Raw genomic sequence first — 27,411 nt, 5'->3', positions numbered from 1 at the left:
TTTCCACATCAAGCTGATCCAACACAGACAGTACAGACTAAGGAGAAGATTTTGTGTTTGCGGTTTAAATAGGATGAGGTTAATATTGTCTTCCTAAACATAATCTCTTTCTATAGCGATAGTATATCATGTTTCTAATTTTAATTACAGGGATGGGTGGGTTGGATCACTACAGTTGAAATTTGGGTTAGGGTGTGGATTTATAGCCCTGCTCCTCCCTGTAAAGGCTGGGACTGCTTGTGTCTGAACCCATCTTTTCAATTAATTTGCAGTAATTAAAGGGTGCTGTGTGGGATGGGGCTAAAGAGAAACACAATTAAAATGTAAAGCTTCTCCTTTGGTATCTGCATCCTTATTTATTTTAAACCATCTTCAGTGCACTGATGAGTTTAAGTCTTCCTGTATCACATACTGCGCAAGCAGAAATATGTGAGTGAACTGTTGCCAATGGCTCTGAGCAAGCATGGGGCATGTTTCAGATTACACTGTGTTTTCTTGTTCGGATCTGATCTCCTCGCTAGGCGAGGCTGAGAAAGGCAGCTCTAGGGGATTTACTTCCAGCAGCAGCAGCAGCACATGATCCATCAATCGCGTGATTCTCACCACCGAGGACTAATGGGGAGGGTGAAGAAAAAGCAAACGCTGGCTTGGGGAAACAGCAGCAGTTTCTTCTGCTCGCGGGGCCTCTCCGTCAGCTGGACGCTTCATGGCTTCTCCCAGGTTAGAAACCTACTGCTGCCCGAACCGGGATGCAGCTACACAGCTAGTGATGAGCTTCCAGCCTGACGTCTTCTGCGGAGTTTGCATTGGCAGCGCCTCCGTCAGTCTGCTACTGACCATCCTGCAGCTCCTGCCAAAGAAGGGACAGAGCCCACGGAAGATGCCAAAAGCCTCCTCCTCTTCCACCATCCTTCTCCTTATCTCTGTTTGTGACATCCTTGGTGGCTTAGGTAAGCACCAGCTTGATGTCCCTCACCCTTGCTCTTGTTGCTCTGAGGTACCATAGCCAAATGGAGCTGGTGAGTGGACAGCAGAGATTTCTGAGGGAATCATGCTGTATGTATTCATGGGAAAATTTGGGCTAAGTGGGACCAGAAAATGATGGGCCTTTGGTCTTTTTTAATGGTTATATTTTAGAAGTAAAAGCTCTTGACAAATCTACACCAAAATCTCTGCTTTAAAACAAATTAAAATCCAGAACAGTGGCTGGTTCTCAGAGGAAGGCATAAAAGTGGAGGTCAGGCAGCATATTTAAAACTAAAGCTGCCATCAAACACTTAGCTGATCCTTAAGACTACATTTGAAAAACACTTCCTGCATATCTTTAAATCCCCTCAGACCAAGTTTGCCATCGTGTTCGTGTGCCAGACACTTCTCTCAGCACATCATGTCCACTGCAAATGAATTTGAATTGCAGCTGTACACACATCATGCTGGACGCAGGCTTTTGAAATGTGAGCAAAGCTTCCTTATCACGGACAACCTGCTGCCCAGCCCCTGGCTGATGGGCTGGAGGAATAAAACAACAGAGAATAAAAACAAAGCTCATGAGTCAAAATGAAACTAATGTATCTAAATCTGTCCCATGAGTCTATGGCATTTACTGCCAAATTAGGTATAAATTACCATGACACATGCCATGAAAATGCAGGATGAGGGTTTTTTCTACAATACCATTTTTTCCCTCACATTAGATAACAGAAGTAGTGCCAGTTTGTAAGTCTCTCTCGCTGCCTGGAGAGCGAGTGGGATTTCAGGTCTTTTCCCCTTTCATACCTAGCCAGGTTTTCTCTCACGGTGTGTAATAAGCACCAATATTAAAACAAATTATAGAAGAGGAAATAAAAAAGGAGAGAGATGGAAAAAAACTGTGTGCATTCACCCTGGAAAAGGTCCTTTTAGACAAATGAGGCCAGCGGTAGATAAAGTTATTTTTCTCCCTTTCTCTTTCACTGGCAAACTCAAACTATTTATCCATCATTGTCTTGGAATTAGACTCACTTTGGTGTGTGGGAAACTATTCTTTCTTGGTGGGAAACCTGGTGGTTTTTTTCTGCTATATGTTGGTGCTTTAATGCCTATTTCAAGCAAACCCGGCAAATCTCACTCACAAACTTTAAGTTCATTTAAGAAAATGGGTATTTTTCTCACCTAATTCCAAAGCCGTGCTTTGTTCAGTCCTGTGACAGAGAGGAAAAGAGCTACTTGTAAAAATGAAGACCGCAAAAAGTGGGAAATAATTTTTTTCTGCAGTGAGGGATTATAGAGAAATGAACATTAGTATATGAATATACGTGCATCAAATTGTAAATAGTTACTGTTTTATGTCAATCTGTTAAACACTACCCAATTTATTTTAGGGAAGTGCGTGACAATTCTGTAAGTGAGATTTTAATCTACATAACATTTTAAGTCCCAGCAGCTTCAGACTCTTGGGGCTTCTTTCCCTGGGCGATTATATTGATGTTTAAATAGCGCAGTTGTTCCTCCTCTGCTCCTCTGCAGCCGTAGCCTTCCCGCGGACGCAGAAAATCTGGGCTGCGATGTGAACTATGTGGCCGGGGAGAAGCATGTGACTCGAATCACGCCAGCAGGTTCAAAGCATTAATGCATTATTATTTTTTTTCTTTAGGTATGATCTTCAGGTCAAGCGTATGGTTAGGCTTCCCAGGCTTCATAGCTAACATCTCTGTGGTGAATGGGACTGACATGTGGCCATCTGCTTTCTGCGTGGGGAGCGCGGTAGGTACAGAGATGGTCTCCCCTTCATCCCACTCCTGGTTGACAGTCCCTCAACGTGGGGAGTATGAAAGGCAAACCGCTGTGTCCGGAAGGAAATTCGGCTGTGAGTCAGAGCCTGGATATTATGGTTTCAGCCTCTGCCGCACCCCTGCAAGTGCGTTCGTGCCTCCTGCTGAGACCCCGTCTCAGAGCAGGCAGGGTGCTCGATGCCACTCGGCGTGTGGGAGGGCGCAGGGCAGCATGGGTCAGACTGGTCCCACACTTTTTTGTAGCACTTGCTCCTTGCAGGAGTGCTGGGGTAGTGGAGGGCAAGACATTTGCCGAAGTCAGGGGTACAGAGGTATAAGGGTACTACAGACATTCCCGAACCAGCATTGAAACCAGCAGCTTGGTTTGCATTGGCATCGCTGATCCCTCGCACCCACAGCACAGGGGGATCTGCCCACCTTCTCCAGTGGAAATTACAGCCTGGGTAGTGGCATATTGTGGGGACTGACCGAAACCAGCAACTTGGGTAGCTTAAATTAGCTTTTGTGGTGTGAGAGTGTTTGTTTTAGACACACAGGAACTGCAGGATAAATATACCCAAAGACGCAAAGCTGCTGCAGAAGTTCTATCCCCGCCATGCAGGATTACAGCTCAGATCACTGTTTATATGGGCATTCAGAAATGACCGCATCTGGCCTTGTCTAATTAAGTATCTTCTGGATTAAAACACATAGAATAAAAAAATGTAAATGCCTTACAAAAGTCCAGAATGAAACTTGGTTTCAAATATTCCAATCACAGTACTGGGTTTACTGTACAAGAAAAAGACATGTTTTTACCAAAACATGGAGAATGGCAAATAGGACAAATTACCACTTTACTCAAATTCAGTTGGAATGTAGGGTGTCCAATGAATTAATGTGTGAGCATTATTAGCTTTGCAATTCAAAGTTTACAACATAGAAGAGGATATGCTGCACATAAACAGAATTATTCAACTCCGGCAGTTTTTAAATAAAACAATTTGTGCCAAAATGCAATTCACTGTACCTTATATGCCTACATAATGACAATTTCAGTCATGGTAGTTGTGTCCTAGAAGCAAATATCAGTTGTTTGCATCTATCGATTCTCAATCCCATCGTACATGTTTAAGCTTTGCTTATTAGATGCAAATGTTGATTTTTTTTCTTTGAGGAAGGGGAAACCGGCAACATCAATATCTTGTAGCAAGAACGTCCTATTCAAAAAACCATGTTTCCCTTTGTCTTAAATTTCACTTATTGGCCCTTGACACAAAAAATAATATTTTTAAACTGTGACAAAGATACTGTATGCAGATTGTTTGTTTTTCATCTGCATCTCAGGTTAGATGGGGAGCAGCATAGCGGTCTACCACTATCTTTATTTTCTCTCTCCTGGGCTCCAGCAAAGTGCTGTAGTTTGAGTCACTTGCCAAATTTAGATTTAATTATATTGGAATGAAAAATAATCCTCCTTCCACTCACTTCCCCCAATATATTCTCATGTGAGTTAATAAAATGTTTCTGGTTCTATTTTATTTTTCTTTTAGTAGTATTGTTTGATTTCACTTATCCACAAGCCAATACAAACTCCAAATAGTGAGGCCTTTAGGCATCTCCTTTGAATAACAGCCTGTGGTTTGCAGAGGGGTACCCTCTCAGGCTCTGTAGCAAAATGTGTCATTTTGCAAAAAAGTGAGGTAGCATATGAAGATTTGGGTTTAGGTGCATCTGATTTATATGATTTATATCATTTTTGGAGACAGTCTTGTCTATGTTGGATTTTCTGGTGGAAAGACCCCACAGTTTATTTTTGTATGTATGTGTATAGTAAATAGTGCATTTTTTAACTGTAAATATATAAAAGTATAGATGAAGTTACATGCTAAGCGCTGTGGATAAAGTGCAATACAAGGAAGCCTGGAATTTTATTTTCTGACTCCTGTGCACTAGCAAGATGTTAGTGCACTCCTGTTCACTAGCAGAAAACGCGCACTAGCAATGTGTTTGAATTAAATACTGAATAAGTCATGTCGCATGACTAGAAGCAGGCTCTACACCCACTGTGGAAGGAAATATTTCCCAGCTTGATTTACCTTTTGGAAGAAGGAATAGTAGATCTCTCTATTCACTGACGTTTGGCTCAGTAACAAGTATGTTGGTTTCCAGCTGTAAAAGGATGCTACTATGGAGCTGTGACAAAAGATATTCAAATAAGAACTGAAAGAAGGCTCAGAGGGAAGGTAATATGAATATTAAAATAGTTCCAGACTATTACAAAGAGCCAGCTCCTGTGTGGGAGAAATTTGGAGTTTATAAACAGCGGCAAAGAAAGGTCACTTATCTTATATAGGCTCATGGGAAAAATGCATAGGGCCAGCTCACAAATGCTGTGGAATTTAACTTGACTTGAACCTGTTTCCTTTGGATTTTTATTGAAGAAATCAGACAGGGAGTTCAGTACGGATAATGTTTCCAGAGGGTGAGTGATACTTTTGTTAATGAACTTTTTTTTCTTAATAACCGTTCCCTGAATCGGGTTCTTGTGCATGGAGAAAAGGCCCGTCACATGCCGAACCCACGATGCATAGGCACACTGTGGTGATGACTGACTTCAGTTATATTTTCATGCCTCATCTACTGAGAAACTACTAAAATTTTAACCTAAAATTAAAACATCCTTGCTATAAATTTCTTCGGGTTTCACTCATGACATTGAGGGTTAGGACTGGAGAGGTAAATAACAGGTTTTCCAAACAACAGAATAAACTGTGAAAGCAAATGCTGTTCAGTTTACCTATGACTTGACCCATTGGCTACAGCAATGCTGTTCCTGTGATTTTGAGTAAGATTTCATACTTCATGATCTCAGCTGGAAAATACACGCATTTAAAGAACAAATCGCCTAAAGGTTTGAGTCCCTCCCCGGTCCCCAGTGGTACTTGAGAAGCAGCTGTGACATTTGGCATTTTTTTCCCCACAGATGTGGATCCAGCTATTGTATAGTGCTGGCTTCTGGTGGTTGTTTTGCTACGCCGTTGATTCTTACTTGGTGGTAAGAAGATCAGCCGGACTGAGGTACCGGAGTTAAAGCTCTGAATTTGTTATTTTTCCTTCCAACACTGTGTGTCCATGCTTGTCTGCAGCTATCTAAGTGTGTAAGTGAAGCTTGTACAAACATCTGATGTTTATGCAGTTACCAGGTAATGATATGGATGAGTGGTGTGCTAGGTGCTTAAATTGCCAGGGCACTATAAGATATTGGTTTGTTTACGTCCAAATGGAATTTAAATGTAAGTGAATTCATTTAACCTTTGGAAAAATAGGGAGCAGATTGGGGTCTGTAAACTTTATTGCAGTGAAATACTATTTTTGTGCCTAGTCTGTACCTGAAATTGATTCTTGCAGCAAAAAAAGTGTTATCCTGAAAATAATACCCTTCATCCCTGTTAACCAAAAAAAAAAAAAAAATCTTGTATTTTGGCCTGATTCTAAGATCAGAGTAAAGAATGAAAGACTTTTGACAGACAGATCTGAACCTCCCTAAGATGGGAGCAGTATGCGACGCTAAAGATAACCATAATTCTCTGCAAATTACAGAAGGTGGTTTATTTGACTGTTCAGCTCCATTCATATTCCCTAATTTGTTCTCTGCAGGAGAAATGAAGGATGCAGGGCTTTCTTCTGGAGATTTGGGCATAAGGGAAAAGCTTTCCACCCTACAGGTTGCAGGACACAGGACTTCTGTGTGCAAGCCTGAACGAATACTTTGGCTCATCGTTTTTCTGAAGGGCTCCCCTGCCCCACCTGCTTTCCTTAGTTTAATGTACTGCCATTGTTGTTCTGCACCATTTCATATCTGTAAAGCTCTTTTTCAGTGGAGATCCTATTTTTAAGTTGCACTGTGGAAAGTGTAAGGTTTAGTATTTTTAATTACGCCTGTCCTCTTTGGTGCCTGCAGTACGATTGTGCTGTACCACATGATGACGTGGGGCCTCGCGGTGATGCTCTGCGTGGAGGGAATTGCACTGCTTTACTACCCTTCTCTCTCCAGGTAAGCAGGGCTCTGGGAACAGCCTGCAAAATCATGGAGCCATCTGGTCATTTGAATGTCCTTTGGTCAGCTTTAGAGACAGATGTCCAAATGTTGGGCTTTTTGATCCTTGACAAGTCTGTCCCACGGAGTCAGTGAATATTCCAGAAATACCTGCCTGGGTTTCATGGGGCCCTGAAGAAATATGCCCAGCAATACAGGCACTTGGGCATGCTGCAGCACTGATACAGCTTCTGCTGTGAACCACTGTTCTCCCACTCCTGGTTTTAGCATTGTAATTATTCCTTTGAATTTGAGAAAAATGCACAGACACAGTGCACGTTGATAATCAACTTTGTGTCCCATGTGAACTGGTAGTGAAGGTCTGTGAATTAAAAGTTTATCATCAGTTTGCATCATTTGTTTTATTTTTTTATGTTAAAGGTGACATACATAGAATAGCCAGAACTGTCCGATATGGAAAAAAAAATTGCATAAGCTATTAATGATTTCTTCTCAGCTGTGAAAATGGCTTGGAGCATGCAATCCCACATTACATCACAACCTATGCCCCGCTCCTGCTAGTGCTGGTGGTCAACCCCATCCTGTTTAGGAGGACCGTATCAGCAGGTATGTTCCTAAAGGCCAGTGTGAATCAGTATGTGTTATTTAGCAATGTAACAATACTGTAAATAGTCATGCCTGGTTATTCAGTGATGTGGGATAGCTCCTCATTAAATCATAAAGATACAGCAAAGGGTGGGAGGGAGTTCCCTATTGAAATGAAGATACCATCTTGATGGGAAATTTGCCCTAGAGACACACTCTGATGATGTGCTCAAGCTATGCTGTTATAAAACTCTGATGCAGATTGGCAAAGGTGTTTCTGTGTTACTAAATTACCCTCGATTTAAAGTATTTGAGGCAGTGTATAATGGATGCTTAAATCCACTGTAGTATTGGTACCAACCTGGACTTTGGAATGTAATTTATTCTGGTTTAAAGATAACGTTGGTAGGATCTGATAGTTTATCTAACTTCTTGGCAGCCCTGGAGCTAAAGAAATAATAAAATATGATCAGAATTTTGCCACTCATGATTCTGAGATTATGAAACAAATGGGAATCATACACAACTCAGATGGGATCTTGAAGTTCCCATTTAATTTATTATCCAGTGCTTTGAAGAAATGAAACTGAAAAAAGCCACAGTTTCAATGCATACTTTGCATGTAATGTGATCAGTCCTAGATGTTTGCAGCACCTGAATTCATACTTATAATCTACACATTGAATATATAAAAACAGCAACAGAGGACCTTGTATTCTCAGTTCAGGCTTCATCTCATCTATCCTGTGTCCCTCAGTAATACTCATTTTCAAAGGAACAGTTGTTCCTTTAAAAAATTGTTCCTATAAAAAGTCACTCTTTTTATTGGAAGATACACACTGAGTATATTTGTGTTTGTGCACATGTATATTCCATGTGATGTCTGAACAGCATGTGGCATAACTCTCTATTCTTGCTGACATTACACCTTCAAGTTTTAGAGGTGTAGCCAATGCTGTATCAATTGCACAATGAAATATAATGTGCATAATGGGATAGAACGTATTCTATTTTAGTCTAGACATCACATAATAAATATATCATTATATCACACATTAGATTGAAGTTTTAAGCACTACCTTTTTGTTATAAAAAAGAAGTGTGTTGACCACACTATTTTCTATTTTCAGTGGGATCAAGAGAAGCAAAAATAGCTAGTGTGATATCACCCATGTTAGGAATCCATAATGGATGTACTTCTTTTCCTTTAGTATTAGGCTATATGTGAGATTCCTTGATGATGGTCCTCCCAGCTTCTGAATTGCTGCTGGAGACAAATCCACCTGTTCCTTTGTTCTCTCTTTAGAGACATCCATCTTCTGCATCCTTGTGCCTATCGCTAACAAGATACACGTATGTTAATGAACATAATTGTATACTTTCCAGTTGCCTCCTTACTGAAAGGGAGACAAGGGATTTACACAGAGAATGAGAGACGTCTAGGGACAGAGATCCAGATCCGCTTCTTCAAAATTATGCTGGTATTCGTTATTTGGTAAGAGGTGCATTATTTTGTTTTAAATTGCCTTTTTTCCCAGCTGGAGAGGGTGTGGGACAAGAATAGAGTGTGATGGGTTGCTTCATTTGTTTGTCTTTATGCTTGGAAGGGGAGGTTTCTAAGGAAGAATTAGTTCTGAAGTAGTTCACAAAGTGGCTGAATCACTCATGTAGCATCACAAGGCTGCAAGGAAATGATAAAAATGTTTAACCAACAGGAAAACAGTAACCCCAAGAAACAATAGCAAAAAAAGCCCTGAACAACGTTGGGCATAAACTAAAGCAGTCTGGAGCAGCAGCTCCCCAGCACTGTGGGGTGATAGATGGCATTCTGTACCCAAGATTTCTCAGAGCCACTTGTCAACAAACACATCACTGAAAAACTACAATAAATGTGTTTCTAAGATGGGCTTCGTGGCCCTGACTATGATTTTATATGATTATTGCCACCTCTGTGGTTTGCAGATCCCAAGCGTGTGAAAAAAGCATGGATATCAACTGAAATACAGGGTTATATGCCAGAAAAAAACATCTCCATGTGACTGTGTGTGAAATTTCTAACAATTTAATCTTTTTCTTAATATTCCATCTTCCTCCATGCAAATAGTACTTTAGGAAGGGACAGGAAAGAGATAGGGAGGAGAGGAGGACGGGAACAAGGGAAATGGGGAAGGAGGGAGGGTACACATCACATCTCATCCCCAAATCCCTGCACCTCTGCTCCAGGAGCGCCATCCAGCGTGAAAGATTCTGGAGTGGTACTGGATGCACACAGCAAAACTGAGCTGAAATAGGGCCTGCTTTTGAAGGAAACAGTTTTTACTGTAATCTCACAATTATCCCACAGCAATAAAGGCACCAGAAAGAGTGGTGATCCACTCTACAAGAGTCTGTGCAATGACCTAGTAAGGAGGAGTCACTGCTATGAAGTGTTTACTACCTTCGTGGGTAACACAAACAACAGGGGAGGAAGGAAACGACCCTGGAGTAGTGAAATGACTTGGCCAAACTTGACAGTCTCTACTTAACGTTTTTATACACAGGTACATTAATGCACGTTACATTGCGTTAAAAGGCTGAACAGGGAGAAAGACTGCCTTTTTATCTTCTCCTGCCTGCTGTATGCCGGAGTGCTCTGAAGGGAAATGGTTATCTTTTCTTGGGGAACGACAGAGTCCGCTTGGCTCAGGAGACAGGTTTCTAGTGTGAAGGGTGAGGTAGCCAGCAGGAGAGGGAGTGTGAGACAGCAGCGAAGGATCGTGCAGCATGGCTTCCTGGAAACTGTTGAAAATAACAAGGAGCAGAGATTTAGCCAGGCTTCCAGGGCTGTGGAAAGAGCGAGCCCAGAGGCATTGCAGCGGTGTGTTGAAACCTAAGGAATGGTGGCCAGCTTGCTGGTCTGGGAGCAAGCATGAAAGAAAGGACCAGTTCCCCAAGGACACAGTGGGGACATTTGTTTATTTCCATTCTGTCTCATTCTGGGTTTTCCTACTAAAAAATATAATCTCAGCTCTAGTTTTGGATTTTGTTCTCCTAATAAAACAGAAGCTTTAGAGTGTAAAAACTCTCTCAAAGGTTACTGTAGGGAAAGACTGAGGCAGTCCCATCTCAGAAGCTTAGGGCTTCCATCCCAGAAGTCAAATATGAGGTGAGTTAGTCAAAGGCAGCAGGCGGGGGCAACATGGGGTAGAAGAGATGCCTGCAGATTTGGGAGGGGAGAGCAAGAGGATTTACACTGTGATAAAAATATAATTGCAGGAAGGACATGTATAAACCCCTTTAGGAAGTATGACATGGATGCTGATGGTTTCCTTTCTGAAGCTGCAGTAGGACTATAAAGAAATGCTGGTCTGGCTGTTTAGAAGTCATAAGAAGTTACAGCCATTTACTATAAGCTTTATTTAGTGTAGAATATTCTCAGTTTCTTTCACAGAAAGAGATTTGATTATGCTTATCCTTTTGAAGACAGAAATTACCTTTATTCCAAAAAATTGATGGCATTTTCAAGGATTTTAAAGTACAAATTTGGTTTTGTTTTGTAGTTTTTTAAAGTACATTTTGAAAGCCTGCTGTAACCTAAGCCTGAAATTCTAACACCAGCTAGAGTTTCTGCAGCCTTTTACAACACCCAAGCATATATTAGGTTTCCTTATCTGTGAGCACTACCATGTTAAGACACAAGCAAAAGAATTCAGCATGCATGATGTTCCCATTATGGATCACAGTTGTTTATTGATTTTTGTCCTGCAATTTACTGTTCTATAGCAAGCTCAAATGATCAGGTTTTTGCGCTTTTATTGTTGTTTGTGGGTTTTTTTTGTTGTTGTTATTTTGTTGTTATATTGATTTCTTTGTCTAGGCCTGGGCTAGGAGGTAAGTGTCTGGTGTTTGGTCTCAGAGACCTACTGGTCCCTTCAGATTGAGACAACATTAAAAAAAAATCTCACTCTCCACATTAGTGATCCTAATCTCTGTAATTTGAAAGTAAAGCATATCTTATGTATACATGCACATATACATAACTGTCTTGTTGTCTCCCTCTTCTTTATTCCTGCAATAGCTGGTCATCCAATATCATCAACGAGAGCCTTTTGTTCTACCTCGAAATGCAGCCAGATATCAATGAAATGCCCCTGAAGAACATTAGAAGTGCTGCACTGATTACATGGATTATAATGGTAGGTCAGCTGTGACATTTCTTAGTCTTAGAAATCACTTTTATAAGACTGGTAGAGCAGCACCAGCGTAGTGAGTCATTTTTGATTTTGGGGGATATAAACACCCAGAAAATCAAGGAAGAAAAGCAGAAAGTAAGAGAGAGGAAGGAGCGGACACTGGGAGTGCTTTTCACATATAAACTTTGCCAAAAATGTATCAAAGGCCAACTTTTTTTTCCCATTTACAGGAGTAAGTGAGTGATTGCTACCCATTTTAAGGTCCAGAACAGACCACTACAGTGATTTCTAGTCTAGCCTGGCTAATCTCTGCCATAATGCAAGCTACAAAGTTTTAGCTCATTATTCCTGAAGGGTTAGACGATAAAATGGGCATTTTCTGGTAATTTCTGGTAATTCTTTATTATAAAGAATAATTGCATCTTATATCATGACATTTGGATAATTGTTTGAGGACAAATACATAAAAAATCTTGAAAACAAAGCACCAAAAAGTAGCTGTAAGGTGCTAGCCTCTTACTGTACCCTACCCTCTTTTCTCCTATAGGAATATTTGACAAGGGATTTTTCACAGAATCACAGAATGGTTTAGGTTGGAAGGGACCTTAAAGATCACCTAGTTCCAACCCCCCTGCCATGGGCAGGGACACCTCCCACTAGACCAGGCTGCTCAAAGCCCCATCCAGCCTGACCTTGAACTCTTCCAGGGGTGAGGCATTGACAGCTTCCCTGGGCAACCTGTTCCAGTGCCTCACCACCCTCACAGTAAAGAATTTCTTCCTGATATCCAATCTAAATCTACCCTCTTTCAGTTTGAGGCCGTTACCCCTTGTCCTGTCATAACATTCCCTGATAAAGAGTCCCTCCCCACCTTTCCTGTAGGCCCCCTTTAGGTACTGGAAGGCTGCTATAACGTCTCCTCAGAGCCTTCTCTTCTCCAGGCTGAACAACCCCAACTCTCTCAGCCTGTCCTCATAGCATAGGTGCTCCAGCCCTCTGATCATCTTCGTGGCCCTCTGCTGGACTTGTTCCAACAGGTCCGTGTTCTTCTTGTGCTGAGGACTCCAGAGCTGGCCGCAGTACTCCAGGTGGGGTCTCACCAGAACAGAGTAGAGGGGCAGAATCACCTCCCTCGACCTGCTGGCCACGCTTCTTTTGATGCAGCCCAGGATGCGGTTGGCTTTCTGGGCTGCAAGTGCACATTGCCTGCTCATGTTGAGCTTCTCGTCCACCAGCACCCCCAAGTCCTTCTCCTCAGGGCTGCTCTCAAGCCATTCTCCACCCAACCTGTATTTGTGCCTGGGATTACCATGACCCAGGTGCAGGACCTTGCACTTGGCCTGGTTGAACTTCATGAGGTTCTCATGGGCCCACCTCTCAAGCCTGTCAAGGTCCCTCTGGATGGCATCCCTTCCCTCCAGCGTGTTGACTGTGCCACACAGCTTGGTGTTGTCGGCAAACTTGCTGAGGGTGCAGTCAATCCCACTGTCCATGTCACTGACAAAGACAGCACTGGTCCCAGTACTCACCCCTGAGGAACGCCACTTGTCACCGGTTTCCATGTGGACATTGAGCCATTGACTGCAACCCTTTGAGTGTGGCCGTCTAGCCAGTTCCTTATCCACCAAGTGGTCCACCCATCAAATCCGTGCTTTTCCAGTTTAGATACCAGGATGTCATGCAGGACAGTGTCAAACGCTTTGCATAAGTCCAGGTAGACAACGTCGGTTCAGAGGTGATATTGCAGGTTCCTTTTCCAAGAGAGTTTATTCTGGAGCTGTTAAATACCTGCAAGGCCTAAGCATGCTTTTTGTAGTTAAGCCCTTGAACGGTTTCGTATTGAAGGGTTAAGCAACGCAACTGATTTGATACAGCCTCCTTCTCTGACAAGGAGTGAACACATTCATGTGACAGGGACCTTGCTCTTGCTCACCTGGAGAGCAAGAGATCAGGTCTAGGAACTGAGCTACTTTTTAATTTGACCTTAAAAATAATTGCTCTTTTGTCATGAGGAAAATGGAAACTGCTAAAGCCATTTACTTGCCAAGCATCCCGCAGCACTGGGAACAGAGACAATATTTTTTTAAAAATCACTCGGGATTTCCTTTTTCAGTGTCCCTCCCCATTTTTCCATCCCACTTTGATGGACATTTTCACTGGCTCAGGAATATGCAGCAACTCCAGACAGATCAATTCCTGCTATTTTTAAAAACTTAACTGTGTGTGCTAGTGTCTACTCTCATATATTTGACTTGGCGTCTAGCGAAAAATATAATATTTGCTTTTGTGAATAAAACAGTCCAGAGCTTGTGGGAAAAGTTAAAAACACACCAAGGGAATGACCAGCTAAAATTCATGCTGGAAAACCATTTGGGGCTTACTGTTCACTGGGATGGCCTCAGCATATTGGAACAACAGGTCATGGTATTTCACTCCGATTTGTTTGTGTCTGCAATGAGAACAACGTACACTTCAATTTGCATGCATATCACATCTTTTAAAGACAGTAGTTTTTCAGTGAAAGGGAAGTTGTTAATGCATGCAAAACCTTTAACTGGAGTTCAACGTGGAGCCTTGCTGGTGTAACTCCTGTTGCACTTCTCTTTCCTAGGGTGTCCTTAATCCAATGCAAGGCTTCCTTTTCACATTAGCTTTCTATGGCTGGACAGGATGGAGAGTGGACTTCAAATGGAGAAAAAGAGAAATACCCTGGGAATCAATGTCCTCATCAACTGTGGGTGAAAATGCCTATCCCTCACCAGTGAACTACCAAAGTAACATCCATGATTCAAAGAAGATATCAGCAACTGACAGCCAGCAGACCGATGAAGCTATAAGCATGTTGTCTGAAGGTAACACTAGCGGTGATGACAGATTAACCAGGAGCTCTCCCATCTACCAGGGCTGGTAGTTTATAGGCACAGAGCTGGATCCCACTTCTCACATTCTCAAGACTCATAAAACCACATCACCGTGTGAACTGTTGCGTACTCTGCAATTAGGTTTATGCCCAATGGCTTAATGGCATTTCCTATAACTTGTGTGTGTGTGAGAGAGTGGGCATGTGAGACAGAGAAAAATTATGGTTTATGTCTTCATTCGCCTTATAGGAGATGTGTTAAAAGGTATAAAAGCCTGATCCTTTTTCAGCAGGATTATATCTCTGCAAAGATCTATGTTACTTATGATTAATTTTCATCCATTTTGTTTTAATTTGTCTTGTAACCTCCATATGGTAGAAGAGTCTTTTCTTTAAATAAATGGACTATTACTATGTTGGGTTTTTAAATGTGTTGCCTGGCTCAACATAAAATTCCTTACCCAGAATTACAGCTCTAGGATTTCTGAGGCACCATATCCAGCCTTGACACTCTGGTAAAACATTAGTGACAGCAACGTTTGACATAAGCACAAATATTTCCTGTTTGTGTAGAGTCTCACTGACATAGTCTTCTTTTAGTGTGTTTATGTGAATTTTCAGTTGGGTTTTATCTAGGGAGCTGAAAGGCTTTTTTGGAAAAAAAAAAAAAAAGAAATCAAGCCCAGCCTAGGCTCCATAAACGCTTCAGAATAATGATTCCAGTTCACTCCTGGTTCAAGCAAAAATAACTTTTCAAACTATTCTTTAGTATGGATTCAGTTTGATCCTTATATGTACTTGTCTAACAGGATTATGACTATTAGGGGCAGGTGCATCAAGAGATAACCTTTGCAAAAAACACCTAGATGATCCGAGTACTGATCAAAAGGCAATAAGTAGAATCAGTAGTCTTTTCTCTGAGGTGTGCCCTATTTTATGTCTTCGTCTGCTGAACGAAGAGTTATTAAATCCATTCTCCTTATCTTCTCAGATACATACCCCTTTTGGTGCAGTGCCCTAAGTACCTAGATCCAAACAATTCCCTGGATTGGTTGAAAGTTAAGAAAAAATTGTGGTCCTGTCTGCCCCAGGCTTTTAACTTCATATCAGAAGTAGAAGTACTACGATTTAAGCCTGGTTGTGCTGGAAGCTGTTTACAACGCAGTTTGACTGATGGCACAGTGGGAGCCCCTTGAGCCCAGGGAACCTCCCTCCCTTCCTTCAGCCTGTGGCCGGGGCCGGGCATAAAACAAAACCGATTTTTCAAACCATGTTCACATCCGCTTTGGCTGAACTTCACTGGTTGTCCACACCTTTCTTTTCTAACCCAGTTCAGTCCCAGCTACTGTAAAAAAAATAGATATAGTATTAAGGACAGGTGAAAGGTTAGTGCAATAATAACATGAAGCTTAAGCTGCTGTATTACTCGGGGGAGTCCCAGGACGGTTAGAGATGGAGGATCAGCAACACAGAAAAATATTGATTTGCTATTTTAAATGAATCGCCTTCTTGAACTAATCGTTTGATGCAAAGACGTTAAGCAATGATCGGATAATTATTTAGGCAGACCATTACAGAGCTGTGGTTGGTTTGTAGCAAAACTTTTACATTGTGCCCTGTAGAAACCTTTGCAGTTTTACGGCTTTGTATTGCTGTTCTAGTTGTCAGAAATACTGGCAGATCACCAGATCCTTTCTTGTCATCACAGTCATTTGTTTCCTAACTAAGTATGAAGAGAAAGCACAGGGACCTGGGAGAAGATTATATTTATCCTTTTGAAACAGAGACCACATTTTCGGTGCAATACTCATCACAATTGGGTTCAAAAGAGCAGGAGAAATGTGGAGGTGGAATTGTTGGTAACCCTTTTCAGATGCTAGGGTGTGGGCCAAGCTGCAAAACCCTAAAATCAAATAAACAGCCTCTGGCTTCACAGGAATCATCATGAGGCATGAAAGCACTTGAGAGGTAACAGGCTGCAGCAAGAGGCCCTGCAAGAGGACTGAACAGCTAATCCTTCCTTCTTTTCCCTGCCCCAGGGCGCAGGTGGGACAGGGGCAGACATGGTGCCCCAGCCCCAGCTCCCCGAGGCTGTGAGCAGCCCCTGAGCAGTGCCAGGGGGCAGCTGGAGCACGCCTGCCCTGGGGCAGACTCCCGTGAGGGCCGTGCTGTGCTCCCCTCCTTTTCTTGTTCTTTCAATGTGGTCCTTGAGATGTGTGTGGTGTCTCCGCCTCAGGAGGTCATCATGAAAGATTAGGACCCATCTGAGAACTTAAAAGATAGCTAAGCTAATGCTGATGCACTGAGAACACGAAATGGGGCACAGTGGAGCAAACCAGCATCAATTTTTAACTTGCAATGCAGTAGGTGTGAAGAGAGTTTCCTTACCTGCTGTTCCCAGCCTCTGGTGAATGTACCTGAGACATCCCTCCATGGCTTAAAATGGGGTGGTGATTGGTTCTGCTCATGTGTAACCATGACCACATTTGATTTCACCCGACACAGACCTTTTTCTTGCCTCACCATTCAACAACCCAGGCACAGCGTTACCTTCTCCAAGCGTTGCTGGCTGTGCCCGTCTCTTCCCAGCAGGATCGCGCTCTTGAGGCGCATCTCCTGATTGCCCCCGCTGCCTGTGCTGGCTGCATGCAGGTCACGGGGCTTCATTTTGGGGCAAACTAAGTGTGTGCTCCAAGGGTCAGCGAGGGCACGCTATAGACACTGCGTCCTGGACAGTATAGCTGTAACACCAACATAAATGCTGCCTTCTTAAGTGTGCCGTATGCCCTCCACTGAGAGGAACCTCATGCTTATCATCCTAGTTTTCATTTCGATGTCTGTTTGTACCTGCATAGCCATCACAGCGTGTTAATTCCTGCATCCAGATTTCCAGCCTATGATCTCTTCAAATACTCTTTATCTTTAGGAGCGTGCTGGCAGGCTGTTCTGGTGAGTGTGGGAAGAGCTTATCTCGGGCCTAAATATTTGTTTTCTAAAGGTGGTGTGTTTCCAACATGGCTTGGGCTAACAGGGGAGAGATCTTGTCAACACTAGTCCATAGATGCAGTCAGAGTCTATGGTCTTCATCTTAGACTATCTGTGGGATAGTCGCACAGCTTCCCTTCCGCAGTCGCACAGCTCTTCGGCTCTTCAGCAGCAAGGCAGCTGTTTCTCTGGAACAGCAAGGTGTGACTCAGAGCACAAGTAAATAGGGAACGAGATTGGATACTGTCTGATAAAATATATGTAGCTAACGTCCTGCTTTGAGAGTACAGCAGTTGTCAATTTTAGCTTATTTTGGGCATATTAGAGCACAACAAAGCCTTTCTGAAGTTATTGAAGGGGGAAAAAACGTAAATTTAAAAAAAAGGATTTGAAACCATGCACTGAAATAAAAATTCTATAGTGGAATCTCATAAAAAGGGTATCTATGCAAACAGGGCAGTGCAGCTTAATTGCCTCTATTTAACACCCTCCTCGCCTCCCAGCCAGCTTATCAAATCCAACCATACGCAGTAAGTGTTCTCTGTATTCACCAAAACTTATTTTTAAGCCCCCAAAGATAAAATGAAATCTTCCAGGAAGAGTGTCCTCTCATGTCCTGTAATACTTTCTTAAAGACTCCTAGCTGTTCTCTGTTGGTGGAAGAGAACTGTATTTGACCTGCCAGCCTCATACATTGAATTACTATTTTATTTGGCCAGATGTTCAGGCTAATTGCAAAGCTGAAATATGAGCACTGGTAAAATCATAAACTACTTGAATAGGCAGACTTCTTGCATACCAAAGCCCTGCATTTATGAAGTCCACCATATGTCTGAATACCAAAAATCCTAACTACCCCTCTCATTAAGCCCTTCCTCTGGTCTTGTAGACCAAATACATCGAGAAAGCAAGAAAGTGAAAAAGTGAAATGCTAAATGTGATCCCCCTCCCCCTCCATATAACAGGACTTGACCTGTAATTCAGAAGTTGTCCTTGTGTATTCATGATGAAAAGTTATCTGATCTCCTAAAATTTTCTTAATTTTCATGGATTCTTCAAGTTTACAGAGATCCCACATGGAAATCACTAAACCACATGGTAACTAACATAATTTTAAGACAGGTCAGATGATGAGTGGGTCGTTCATCCTTTAAGGGGCAGGCATGCATCTGTGTGGACATTGAAGTTGGCAGCTGAAGAAGATACAGTCTTACTGAGAGAAAAATAGGGAGCACAGTTAAATCCAGGGATGCATTTGATACTGTTTCCCTGGGCACTTTATATTCCCTAGGGTATGCTGTGAGCTATATGGAAAGTTGGTTCTCCCACCGCACCTCTCTAAGCAAATTCTTGAACATTCAGAGCTAAACTCATTAGGTTTCTAGGTGAAGTTTTCAAAAGGCTGAGGAGATCCACTGAGTGATGGCAGCATTTGAGTTTACACCCAAAACAAAAGCCCAAAGCAAACTAAAGCACTTTCTTCCACACAGCTAACAAGAACAAGTGTCTTTCTAGCTCTCTCCAGCTTCTCTGTGCTCACACCATACAAGATTGAAAGAGTCCTAGGAAAGAAATCAGACCATCGTACCTGGAAAAAGAGCCACTGTAGCCACCCCTGGACCTTTGCTAGCCCCATGGTTTAGAGCGTGTTTCCAGCTAGCCTGCCATTGCTCCTCCTGCTCGGTGTGTTTAAATGTGTGGTACAGCGAGGACCTGCTGGGCCATGAACTTGCATGGCTCGATCTACAGAAAGGATCAGCATAGGCAGGGATGGTTTTTTGAGTACAGTGTAACTGAAAGCCTTGAGAAGACATTTTGCTCTTCATGGCATCACTAGAGTGAGGGTTGTAAGGCCAAAGGGATGGTTGACTTTGCCGGAGCCAACAGGAGTGACACGGCTGTGTGAATAGGGTGAAACACAACATAATGGAAACATTGGTGAGACTCAAAGGTGGCATCCACATGTAGAAAACCCCATGTTTCTAATTACTATAGTAATGCGTATGTCTCAGATGTAGAAAGCTCAGCTCTAAATTTCAATTTGAATGTCTTCAGGATTAGGGAGTTTTTGGAGCCCTGGATATTAGTTCAGGCTTCTCTATGTTTTACAGGACTGATTATTTTGTGAAGCGGTTAGCTGATAACAAAAAATTAATTTGATAGGCTCCTTCAATGCGTCGTATGTCATATGTGTTTTAAAAAGTTATGGGATAAGGCAGGTTCAGGCCAGTTGTATTTATTGCAGCATGAGTTAACATGATCGCTTGTAAGGGTGCAGACTTGACTTTGGTATGTTGTTAGCTGTACTTGCTTCTACAGGACTGTGTGTCTGAGCCTACATTTACCTCATTTTTTTTCTTGCCAGTACCTTTTACAAGCAGAATGAGAGGTGGAAATGCAATACTGTGTTAAAGAACTGCTAGAAAAAGGTATCTGTCAGTTATCTGTATTACAGTAGGTCCCTTTTATGCCAAAGTGACTATCATGCCCTTAGCTTTAGAAAAAGCTATCATGTGTCTGGAACGTTGGACTAATATGAAGTCAATCCATGGAGTCAGAACTGGAATTTGGCTGTGTACAAGCCAGAAGGTGCATGGCACAGTGCAAGTAATATAAATGTGTAGGACGTGGGAATGCCGGCTCGTGTGGGTGCTCACACTGAGCATGCTTATTGATGTTAGGGATAACGAGGGAAAATTCCCGGCAGGGATTCATCTGTGTAGGGTGAGGAAACAAATACTTCAGAGTGGAAGTGTCCTAACTTTCCCTTTCCTCACTCCAAAAAGAATTACCTTCTGATGAAGGTGAAATGATCATTCCCGCTGAAATAAAAATATCCTATGATGCTGAGTGAGGGGTGTATTCTGGGCAACCTCCAGATAAGATAAGGATTTTGCAGACAGAAATTCTCAGCCTCAAGAAGCTACGAGAGTCCTTTTTGTCAGAATGATCGCCAAAATTTATTTCAGTCCCTGTGAAGATCCCATTATGTGATCTGTTGCTGCTTGAGCATTTGGTGGGCAGTAGGAAGTATTTTGCAGTTAGTTAAGCGGAGATGTAGAGAAATAATCTTAAGTGATTGCTTTTCTCCCAGCAGACACTAGCTCTCCACCCAGCCTGGAGTTTCTCCTACTACTTTTTTATGGAAAACCTTCTGTGAGAAAAGTGCAGCTTTTACAGAGGAAGCTGTATGGGGCTGGTTTAAATTCACATTTTCATTTTGTTTGGTTGAACAGGTTAAAAACCTGGCGTCTAGACCAGGGGAAGGCTCTGTTGCAAAGGGCACTGGAGGGTTAAGAGCTTCAGTTCTCACAGTGCTGGTACGAATCCAGTTTTACCTTAGCGGGGAGTTGAAACCTGCTGTCATCCAGTGACACTGTGTTGGCTTCTCTGAAAACAGTTTGTAGGCCTAATTCAGCTCCCAAAATGCAGATGTCCATTTGTGGGAGCTGCCCCAGGGGGCAAGACCTGGAAGTGCCTGGGCCTGATGTGCAGTTCCTGTATCCCCATCCTGGGAAACCTGCTCCATGTGGCCCAGCTGGAGCAGGGGGTTGGACCAGGTGACCTCCGGAGGTCCCTTCCCACCTCAACCAGTCTGCAGTTCAAAGCCTCCTGTGATCTGAGCTCTCACCCTCACCCCGATAGGTCTTTTGGTCAGGTGTTGGGTACAGGCTAAGGGATGTTAAAGGAGTTTGCATTATTGTTTCTGAGCTGGGAGCACACATGGAGTGTTTTCTAGTCTGAGCCTTTCGAGGGATCTGGAGACTGAGTTCACTCAGGAAAAGGAGGGAGCAGGTGGTTTTGCTGTGCGCCACACGATGGCTGTCATCTCCAAAAAGGAAGTGAATTCCAGCTGGAGACGTTAGTCTGCTGTGGTTAGAAACTATCATTTCTAACAGCCACGCATGTTAGTGTGTCTCTCTGTAAGGACTCTGAATGAAAATCATCCTGTCATTTATATTTACAAATATCACCTTAATCTGAGTAAAAGCTTGGAACAGATAAATTTGCCCTGTGAAGCTTGAATAGAAGAAATTGGGTATTCTTTGCTTGCCCAAAGGTAAAACCAGTATTTGTATAAAAACAACACAGTCAATTTAAGCAATAACACCAGTTAACTGGGGAAAAAAACCCCACCAATATGCCAAAAAAGCCCCCCAAGTAATTTATGTCACCTGAATGCAATAGGAAGACAGCCATGAAATTCACCTAAGCATCCATTTGGAAAAGACGTATGATGTCTAAAAGGACTCCTCATCGTCTGTTTATAAGTGAGAAGATCTATATTTAAAACAAGCCCAAGACAGCTTTCAAGACCCCGCTTATCTTTGTGACATCATAAGGGGTGGGGGAGGGATCTTACAGCACGTTTTTCACCAGGCTTCATTACTTTGCCAGGGTTTATTGGCACCAGTATCGCTTTCCCATCCCCAGCAGTGGGGAGAAGTGTGGACCGAGAACTCTGGCGTGGTGGAAACCATCCAGTGATGAAAGTGATGAGAAGACTTCATGCTGCTCCTTCATCTCTTGGATGCTGGGGCTTATTGTGTTTTGGGGTGGTAGGAAGCCTTTTAAGCTTTCAGGGGTCTCCGTAGGGGACATTTGTCTCTTTGCAAAGCCGGCGCCTTGAGCTGGGGAGGTTGGCAGCTCACTATCGCCTGTGGCTCCATCCTGTCGTGAGTGGCAGTACCCGAGGGGACCATGGGTCTCTCTTTATGCCCTGGTGTCATTTTGGGGTGAGATTCAGGCAGCCTCTGCCGTCACTTCTGTGGGAAGGAACCCGCGTCTTAAGGGGTGGAGAAGAGCCATGATGGATGGAGATGGGTTCCCTCCCTCTGGAGAGCGGGACGGCGGCGTGTCTCTTAATGAAGACAACCTTTGTTGGCGAAGCCTTGTCCTGACCCGATTTTTCACCAGCTTTCCTCTGCCTCCTGTGACCTACTGAATGCTTCCACACGGCATAGCCGAGAGGGATGCAGAGGGTAAATGGAGGCCTTGGATCCTTGCTCTCCAGCTGCCTTTGAGAGGTACCCACCTGCTTATGCATCTGTGAGCCTCCTGAAGAGTCTTGAAAACATGTAAATACAAACATGGCCTCTTTCATCATGCTTATTAAAAAGGTACATTTTAAAGACATGGGTTTAAAACAGTGCGGTGGGGTTCTTTGCGCAGTATCAGGAACCAGCTGTGTTGGCTGGTTTGTCCCTGCAGCATCCTCCCTGTTCCGAGGGCACCGAGGCTCAGGGCAGCGTGAGAACGCTGGCAGCCATTCGTCGCGGCTGATACCATCTGCTCCGGTTTGGCCTGCTACAGTAGATCTTCAGTGAATTTCCTTGAGGAAAAGAGGGAAAAAAGGAAAAAAAAAAAAAGAAACAACGCAAGTGTTTCCTCTTAGGCTAAAGCTCTGGACCGAGCACCACACTTTATGCGGCGATGAAATGGCCTCCTCCCACCCTGCCCCTCGTCATGTGCCTCCATGTGACAGGGAGCACGGCATTCTTCTCGCCAGCCCTTGCCTCCAGGCACTGGCCAGGGCTTGCCAGGGAGGAGAGGCATTCCCCCAGCCCCGCTGAGTGCTCTGCGGAACATCCCGGCTCTGCTAAGGCGGTCAGCCGTCCCCTGGGAATGCAGTTACACCCAGAGCAATACTGGGGAGGCTAGATAAGGAGGCTTTTCCCTTATTTCCCAGGGATTTTATAGCCTGAAAGCTGGTATACCCAGATTCCTTCAATATGAGGTTTGAACTGATGTTTGAATTTAAAATAATAAAGCAAAAAATCGCATCTACATTAACAAAACACTTTTTGCTAAAGACAAAAGGCTTTTTAATGGATGTCTTTAAACATCATAGAGGCCTTTCCTCTTTGTTTGCTGGGGGCTCTATGGCTTAAATGGTTCCGAGACCGATGTTGAATACCTGGAAACCTGTGAAAGGCACAAGCGGGTGAGCTGAAGACACAAAGGCAGCCACAAGGGTCTGAGGATTGTTCCTCCCTTCTAGATACATTTATCCTCCCACAGGGAGCGGGGTGATGGCACGCGCAAATGCCTGTGTCCCGGCTGTCACACCATTCCCGCTCCCGCCTCTTGGAGCCCCTCCACTGCCTGGAGGAAATTAAATCTCTGGGCCAAAAGGAGCGGAGAAACACAAGTGATGCTGACCTTACAGCCCAGCAGTAGAAGACCTGTGTTCCACCTCCATGATCTGGTCTGGCAGCATTTATTTTTACCAGGAGAGCTCAGGGATCTGCAGCCCTGTGCTCAGGACTCCCAGCGGGGCTGCGAGGGACAGTCCCCGTGCTGCCTCCCCTGGCATCAGCGCCTGTCAGCAGAGCTGCCTCGCCACCCGCATGGGGGCTACGGGGCTGTAAAACCCTAAAAAGAGATATATATATATATGTGTATATTTTTTTTTTATGGCACCTCTTTCGAGTATTAGTTTTATTAGTACGTGACGGAGAGACAAAAATGCTATGTATTGTTTTAGTTTATTAGTAAATACCCAGTTAATGGATTCCTTCTGTTCCAGGTGAGATGTGGATCACACCTAGGAAACTGTGGGGTTGCCTCTTCTCCTGCTCCTGTAGGCCCTTGTGAAAGACACTGATGCATGTACAGGCACAATTACACAAACAACCCCTGTGTCAGGGCACACATACATAGGAACACACACACACATATCATGGAATCATGGAATCACGGAATTTCAGAGTTGGAAGGGACCTCTGGAGATCATCTAGTCCAGCTCCCCTGCTAAAGCAGGATTGCCTAGAGCACATCACTCAGGACTGCATCCAGGAGGGTTTTGAAAATCTCCAGAGAAGGGGACTCCACAACCTCCCTGGGCAGCCTGTTCCAGTGCTCTGTCACCCTCACTCTAAAGAAGTTTTTTCTCATATTTGACCGGAACTTCCTGTGTTCCAGCTTGTGCCCGTTACCCCTTGTCCTGTTACTAGGAACCACTGAAAAGAGTCTGGCACCATCCTCCTTCAACCCACCCTTTAGATACTTGTATGCCATAATAAGGTCTCCCCTCAGCCTTCTCTTCTCCAGGCTAAAGAGTCCCAGCTCTCTCAGCCTTTCCTCATAAGGGAGATGCTCCAGTCTCTCAATCATCTTTGTTTCCCTACACTGGACCCGCTCCAGTAGTTCCCTGTCCCTCTTGAACTGGGGAGCCCAAAACTGGATGCAGTATTCCAGCTGTGGCCTCACCAGTGCAGAGTAGAGGGGGAGAATGACCTCCTTTGACCTACTGGCCACACTCTTCCCTATGCAGCTCAGAATTCCGTTGGCCTCCTTGGCGACAAGGGCACATTGCTTGCTCATGGATAGTTTACTGCTTACCAGGACCCCCAGATCCTTTTCTTCAGAGGTGCTTTCCAGCAGGTCCACCCCTAACCTATACTTGTGCCTGACATTCTTCCTCCCCAGGTGCAGGACCCTACACTTGTCCTTGTTGAACCTCATTAGGTTCTTCTCTGCCCAGCTCTCCAGCCTGTCTAGGTCACGCTGGATGGCAGCACGGCCCTCTGGGGTGCCAGCCACCCCATATAAGTGCTCCTTGGGTTTTAACATTATAACTTCATGGTTGCTGCTGATGAGTAAACTATAAAGCATTTGGGGGTTTGTTTTTTTTTTACAACTTTTTTGGTGTTTCTCCCCAAAATGTTAATGACTTTTATTAAAAAACAACAACAACAAGCTCCACAGAAGATACTACTGAAATGATAAACAAGTATTCTGTTTCAACCAGAGAATCACAGAATCCCAGAATCCCAGAACAGTAGGGGTTGGAAGGGACCTCTGGAGATCATCTAGTCCAACCCCCCTGCCAGAGCAGGGTCACCTAGAGCAGGTTGCACAGGAACGCGTCCAGGCGGGTTTGGAATGTCTCCAGAGACGGAGACTCCACCACCTCTCTGGGCAGCCTGTGCCAGTGCTCTGCCACCCTCAAAGTAAAGAAGTTACCTCTTGTCCTGTCCCCAGGCACCACTGAAAAGAGCCTGGCCCCATCCTCCTGAAACCCACCCTTTAAGCGTTTATAAGCATTGATAAGGTCCCCCCTCAGTCGTCTTTTTTCCAGACTGAAGAGACCCAAATCCCTCAGCCTTTCTTCATAGGACAGGTGTTCCAGTCCCCTCATCATCTTGGTAGCCCTTCTGGAACCACGGAGCCCAGAACTGGACACAGTACTCCAGATGCGGCCTCACCAAGGCAGAGTAGAGGGGGAGGATGACCTCCCTTGACCTGCTGGCCACACTCTTCTTGATGCACCCCAGGATGCCATTGGCCTTCTTGGCCACAAGGGCACATTGCTGGCTCATGGTCATCCCGTTGTCCACCAGGACTCCCAGGTCTCTTTCCACCGAGCTGCTCTCCAGCAGGTCAGCCCCCAGCCTGTACTGGTGCATGGGGTTATTCCTCCCCAGGTGCAGCACCCTACACTTGCCCTTATTGAACTTCATAAGGTTCCTCTCTGCCCAGATCTCCAACCTGTCCAGGTCTCTCTGTATGGCGGCACAGCCTTCCGGTGTGTCACCCACCCCCCCCCAGCTTTGTGTCATCAGCAAACTTGCTGAGGGTGCTCTCTGTCCCCTCATCCAGGTCATTGATGAATATATTGAAGAGGACTGGACCCAGTACTGACCCCTGGGGAACACCACTCGTCACTGACCTCCAACTAGACTCCGTGCCCCTAATCACGACCCTCTGAGCTCTGTCTTTCAACCAACTCTATCGATAATCTATTACATGGGCCTCCAAGAGGCTACTGTGGGATATTTGCTCGGGAGAAGCAAGTCCAAAGAGGAGGTCCATCTTGGAAAAGAATCCAGATACACAGCTCTTGCTGGGCAATAATATCTCCCCCAGCCCAAGACATACAGGGAGAAAGAGAGTATTAATGAATTAGGTCAAAATAGTAGAGCCGAAAGCAAAATGTTCCTCATTCTCTTAAATTAATTTCATTTTAGGAACTGATCAGCTCATCTTCCCACCGAAGGAAGAATGAGCACCAAACCTTTTGCGGTTCAGAACTGGGAAAGGAGTGACCAAGTGGCAATATGTAAGAAAATGAATCTTTTTTTGTTTCTGCTAGAGGTGCTGCTGTGACTTCAGGTCCTACCAGAATAGATTTGGCTCAAGAAATGGATCAGGGTTTGGATGGGTTTTTTTCAAGTAAATTTTATGTGAGGTTTGGCGGGGAAAACTGTGGGACAGGTTCTCACTTTAGAGCTGTGCGAAGGCTAATCCCTCTCTCCCCACCTGAGGGGTGATAATTTCTGCTTGTTTCTCTGATGCTGTAAAAACAAAAACCAGACAGAAATGTGCTGTATTGATGGGAATGGGTTTTTTTTTGTTGGTAAGGGGTCTTCAGTGACGTACGCAGTTAATGTTCCGTTCGCTTCCCCAGTCTCAGGAGGGCTGGTGGAACTTCCGCACTGATGAGAAATGCTGGGTTTTTCCCATACCAACACCTTCACTTTCCAAATTTGCATTTGGAGAAATACACCTGAATCTGTCAATCTTTTACAGACTCTGGCACAGAATGCAGAGCATTTTTTTTTTGTACTGACACTTTTTTTAACCACTTTTATCTAGGAACTAGGATTTTCTGTTAAAAGCTGCTGTTTCTTGTCTGTTAAATGATTTTTATAGAACTTCAGCAATGGCTCTGTACTGATGGCTCCTACCCAAGTGGGAATGCCATCCTCAAAGCTGGTAGATTAGAGAGGTTTTTTTTTGTTGTTTTTGTTTTTTCTAATGGCTTTGATCTGTATTCCTCGATCAAGTCATGAGACCTGGACCTTTAATGTGGATAAGAAGAAAATGGGGTTTTGTGCAGGCTGACCAAACCACAGGCTCTCTGCCTGTGTCATCCTCCGTAAAGGAAGGCAAGTGGGTGGATGATGAGACAAGGTTGTCATATTACGCAGAAATTTCTCACAAGTCTCTCCAAACTAAGCTCTGGGAAAGAAGTGGACAAGCACCCGTTGGCCA

The 27,411-nt window shown here is 43.9% G+C and overlaps 1 protein-coding gene across 1 annotated transcript; it reads left to right on the top strand.

Moving 5' to 3' along the window:
• The first annotated feature begins 30 nt into the window (after positions 1 to 30).
• Positions 31 to 14,842, top strand: GPR143 (G protein-coupled receptor 143). The gene is made up of 8 exons (XM_063341358.1): positions 31 to 950; positions 2,633 to 2,742; positions 5,737 to 5,831; positions 6,715 to 6,807; positions 7,307 to 7,416; positions 8,782 to 8,890; positions 11,453 to 11,570; positions 14,179 to 14,842. Exons 1-8 carry the CDS (start codon positions 707 to 709, stop codon positions 14,476 to 14,478), a joined length of 1,179 nt encoding a protein of 392 aa, XP_063197428.1. The 5' UTR covers positions 31 to 706; the 3' UTR covers positions 14,479 to 14,842.
• The last annotated feature ends 12,569 nt before the right edge of the window (positions 14,843 to 27,411 follow it).

Source organism: Chroicocephalus ridibundus, chromosome 1, assembly GCF_963924245.1.
Source record: "Chroicocephalus ridibundus chromosome 1, bChrRid1.1, whole genome shotgun sequence".
In the NCBI taxonomy this organism is placed as follows: domain Eukaryota; kingdom Metazoa; phylum Chordata; class Aves; order Charadriiformes; family Laridae; genus Chroicocephalus; species Chroicocephalus ridibundus.
The sequence above is the reverse complement of the archived record's forward strand: the minus strand, read 5'-3'. Positions and strand labels throughout refer to the sequence as shown.